The 4,354-nt window shown below is 51.0% G+C and overlaps 1 protein-coding gene across 1 annotated transcript; it reads left to right on the top strand.

The window, feature by feature from the left end:
• Positions 1-668: 668 nt before the first annotated feature.
• On the top strand, positions 669-3,054 carry FOXC1 (forkhead box C1). The gene has a single exon (XM_036741127.1). The coding sequence runs from the start codon at positions 669-671 to the stop codon at positions 2,406-2,408; it is 1,740 nt and encodes a 579-aa protein (XP_036597022.1). The 3' UTR covers positions 2,409-3,054.
• The last annotated feature ends 1,300 nt before the right edge of the window (positions 3,055-4,354 follow it).

The raw sequence follows: 4,354 nt of genomic DNA, 5'->3' as shown, positions 1-4,354 counted from the left end.
AGAAGACTGGGGGGAGAAAAGTTGACGCTGGGACCTCGAGAAGGTGGATTTTTCTCTCCTCCCCCTCCCCCAACGCCAAGCCACCCCCTTGGTTATTTTTCCTCCCTTGTAGGCCACTTGTTGCAGATTCCCGTGGAAGGCGCTGGGAGTGTGACAGCCGCTTTGGCGAGAACTGGTGCTTTCCTTCTTCATCTACTTTAAAAATTTTTTTTTTCCATTTGCTCTGGGAAGTTGCTTCACGAGTTTGTCCTGGGCCGTTTTCTTCTTCCTCGTCTGGACTCGCTCTTGTTCACCCCCCTGCACCGTCCCCTCGTCTCCGGTGCCCTCGCCAAGCCTGCCTCGCCCCAGGCGAAGAAGAGAAGAGACTCAACTCCAGGAGAAGTGTGTTTGTGGCCGAAGGAGGCGAAAGGGGGCGGGTGGGCCAGGGGTGGTGGTGCAGAAAAGACCAGAGAGGAGAGTGCCAAAGGGAACGAGTGAGCAAAGGAGTGGAGGAGGACTGAGACATACGGGGCGAGTGAGAGCACTCGGGCCCAGGGACTTGGACTTGGCGGCTCAGCTCGGGTCAGCTCGATTCGACTCGGCCGGAGGGCCGGAGGAAGGGTGGGGGGGAAGCGGGCGAAGGGGGGGCGGGGGGCGAACGGCGAGCGAAGCAGCAGCGGGCTGAGGCCATGCAGGCGCGCTACTCCGTGTCCAGCCCCAACTCCCTGGGAGTGGTGCCTTATCTCGGCGGGGAGCAGAGCTACTACCGGGCGGCCGCGGCCGCCGCCGGGGGTGGCTACACAGCCATGCCGGCCCCCATGAGTATGTACTCTCATCCGGCCCACGAGCAGTACCCCGGCGGCATGGCCCGCGCCTACGGGCCTTACACGCCGCAGCCTCAACCCAAGGACATGGTGAAGCCCCCTTACAGCTATATTGCTCTCATCACCATGGCCATTCAGAACGCCCCAGACAAGAAGATTACTCTGAACGGCATCTACCAGTTCATTATGGACCGCTTCCCTTTCTACCGGGACAACAAGCAGGGCTGGCAGAACAGCATCCGGCACAACCTCTCGCTCAACGAGTGCTTCGTCAAGGTGCCCCGGGACGACAAGAAGCCCGGCAAAGGCAGCTACTGGACCCTGGATCCGGACTCTTACAACATGTTCGAGAACGGGAGCTTTCTTCGGAGGCGGCGGCGCTTCAAGAAGAAAGATGCGGTCAAAGACAAGGAGGAAAAGGACCGTCTACACCTCAAGGAGCAAACCCAGCAGCAGTCCCACCATCAGCCCCCTCCCCGGCAGCAGCCGCCGCAACAACAGCAGCAGCAACAGCAGCCCCAGCAGCAATCAGAGCAAGCCGAAGGCGGCGCAGCAGGGGGCTCGGGCGGTGGGAGTTCACAGCAGCAGCAGCAGCAGCAGCCGGTGAGAATTCAGGATATTAAGACGGAGAATGGTACGTGCTCTTCACCACCTCAGCCACTGTCCCCCGCCGCGGCCGCTCTTGGTGGCGGCAGCAGTGCGGTCCCTAAAATCGAGAGCCCCGACAGCAGCAGCAGCAGCCTGTCTAGCGGCAGCAGCCCCCACGGCAGTATCCCTTCTAACAGGTCCCTGAGCCTAGATGGGGGGGAGCACACGCCGCAGCCGCAGCCGTCCCACACGCAGCAGCAGCAGCAGCATAGCCAAGGCTTCAGCGTGGACAACATCATGACCTCGCTGCGGGGCTCGCCGCAGGGCTCGTCCGCGGAGCTTGGCTCCAGCCTCCTGGCCTCCTCGGCCGCCGCTTCATCCAGGACGGGCATCCCTCCCTCTCTGTCGCTCAGCGGCTTCTCCCCAGGACAGAGTTCCATCTACAGCTCTCCATGCAGCCAAAGCGCCAGCGCGGGCAGCGCCAGCGGCGGAGGTGGCGGCAGCGCTGGCGGGGGAGGCGGCGGCGGCGGCGGCGGCGCTGGAGGAGCAGGGACCTACCACTGCAACATGCAAGCCATGAGCCTGTACGCGGCTGGGGAAAGGGCAGGTCACTTACAAGGCGGGCCCGGGGGCACGGGCAGCTCAACAGTGGACGATCCCTTGCCCGACTACTCTCTGCCCCCGGTCACCAGTAGCAGCACGTCTTCTCTAAGTCACGCCGGCCAGGAGCCGAGCCACCACCCGGCGGCCCACCAAGGACGCCTGACCTCTTGGTACCTGAACCAGGCGGCCGGAGACCTGGGCCACTTGGCCAGTGCAGCTGCGGCTGCGGCGGCAGCGGGATACCCCGCACAACAGCAGAACTTCCACTCTGTGAGGGAGATGTTTGAGTCTCAGAGGATTGGCTTGAACAACTCTCCTGTGAATGGGAACAGCAGCTGTCAAATGGCCTTTCCTTCCAGCCAGTCTCTCTACCGCACGTCAGGGGCTTTTGTCTATGACTGCAGCAAGTTCTGACCAAAACAAAGCAGCAAAATAGCCCACCCCACCAATCTGATCCAAAACCGAAACAAAAAAAAAATCCCCAATTTAAAAAATCCAAACTTAAACTCCACTTACAAACCAGCAGACTCTCTCCCAAAATAAAGCCTACCCAAACTACCAGCACAAAGAAAACTGTATTTTCTTAATTAATTTGAGAGCCACCTTGCCCTCCCTAAGTAAACCAAACTGTAAACTATTTTGTACAGAGACAGCAAAATCTTGGTTTATTAAAGGACAGTGTTACTCCAGATAACACGTAAGTTTCTTCTTGCTTTTCAGAGATCGTTTTCCTTCCCCTTTAACATCTTCCATTCCCCTCCCCTCCACCTCATCCCTCAACCTTCATCCTTAAGATATTATTTTATCCTATGTTTAAAGGGGAAGGGAGGGAATTCCCATATACTGCAGTTTCTTTCTCCCTCCCCCCCTCATGGACTTGTTTTAAAATGTAAATTGCAACATAGTAATTTATTTTTAATTTGTAGCAGGATGTTGTGGACCAAACGCCAGAAAGTGTTTCCAAAACCTGACGTTAAATTGCCTGAAACTTTGAATTGTTTTTTTTTTCATTATAAAAGGGAAACTGTATTAATCTTATTCTATCAATCATTTTTTCTTTTTGTTGAACATATTCCGAAGGTATTGCATTGTTTGTTTATTAATAAATTACCATTCAATTTGAATGAGACTTTAGAGTCTGGATATTTTAATACATCTTTAGTTTAGAGAAGAGATTAAATGTCAGAGATTTAATGGTATAAGATTCGCATTTCTTAAATCTCTGAAAAGAAAAAAAATCCCAATGTCAAACCTCAGATCCAAAAAAAGTGCGCCGCTGACCCCCCTCCACCTCCCCCCAGTTTTCTGCAATATGTTCCATATAGTAAGTTTGCTTTATGGCTAGGAAAAAGAAATGCTTTCTTGAGCAGATCTAAGTTGGCAAATAAACAAACATGTTTTCTCAGTGATGAAGTAACACAATCTGGAAATACTAAGTCCACGAAGGAGCAACAGTATTGCAGGGTATATGTTGGTGTATGTCTAGAGAGGAAGGGTCCCAGTCATACTGAAATGAATACATGACTCATTTTTCTAGAATACACAATGAAAATGTATATTGCATATCCTTGTGAGAAGTAAGTGCTTAATAGTTTTTTCCCTATTAAATCTAGCCCTGTGCAAGGGGGAAAATTTATATATGGGGGGAGGGAAGGGAGGGAGAGAGAGAGAGAGAGAGAGAGAGAGAGAAAGAGAGAGAGAGTCCAAATTTGCAGTCCTCCATGTATTACATAGGTGGATTTTTAAAAATTCTTACTGTTTTGTTGAGTAATTATTCTGTGGGAAACTGTTTTAGAAGATCTGAGGGACAGTTAATTATTGTTAAAACATGGAAAACAACAATACTTATAAATGAGTAGATTAAGGACTAAGGTAAAACCACCCCTTTGGGGGAAGATGGTTTCTTCTCCTAGTAATTGTTCTTACTAATTCACTGGGAGATCTTAGGGGCAATCTTGACTGGACCTCCTCCTTTGTAAATAACCTAGGAAATGTAATAAATTCATTATCTTAGAATGATCCACCCTGTCAATCAGACTTTGGGGAGATGACCATTTGATTACAGATATTTAGGGCCTTTAAGTTTGCTTTCAAGATAATACAGTTTCCTATCTGCCGCTCTTATCTAAAGGCAACACTTAGCAGTAATTGCTGTTGTTTGTTGTCAAAATCTGATCATTGTTAAAGGTTTGCTGCAAATAAATACAAACTAATTTCAGTCAAAACCGAATTTTGTGGCTTCTGATTCAGTCCTGTCATCCTCACTTCCCTCCCCCATACCCTCAAGGTAATCCAATAGTCTAGGAAGATAGCAGAGTTTTTGCTGAAGTTTCTCCCTTAAAGTCAAACAGGTTTAGGTC

Source organism: Trichosurus vulpecula, chromosome 1 (genome assembly GCF_011100635.1).
Source record: "Trichosurus vulpecula isolate mTriVul1 chromosome 1, mTriVul1.pri, whole genome shotgun sequence".
NCBI classification, from domain to species: Eukaryota; Metazoa; Chordata; class Mammalia; order Diprotodontia; family Phalangeridae; genus Trichosurus; species Trichosurus vulpecula.
This window is presented reverse-complemented; position numbering and strand designations above follow the sequence as displayed.

Coding starts and splice junctions, on each gene's coding strand:
- FOXC1 (XM_036741127.1), top strand. CDS start 669: ATGCAGGCGCGCTACTCCGTGTCCAGCCCCAACTCCCTGGGAGTGGTG.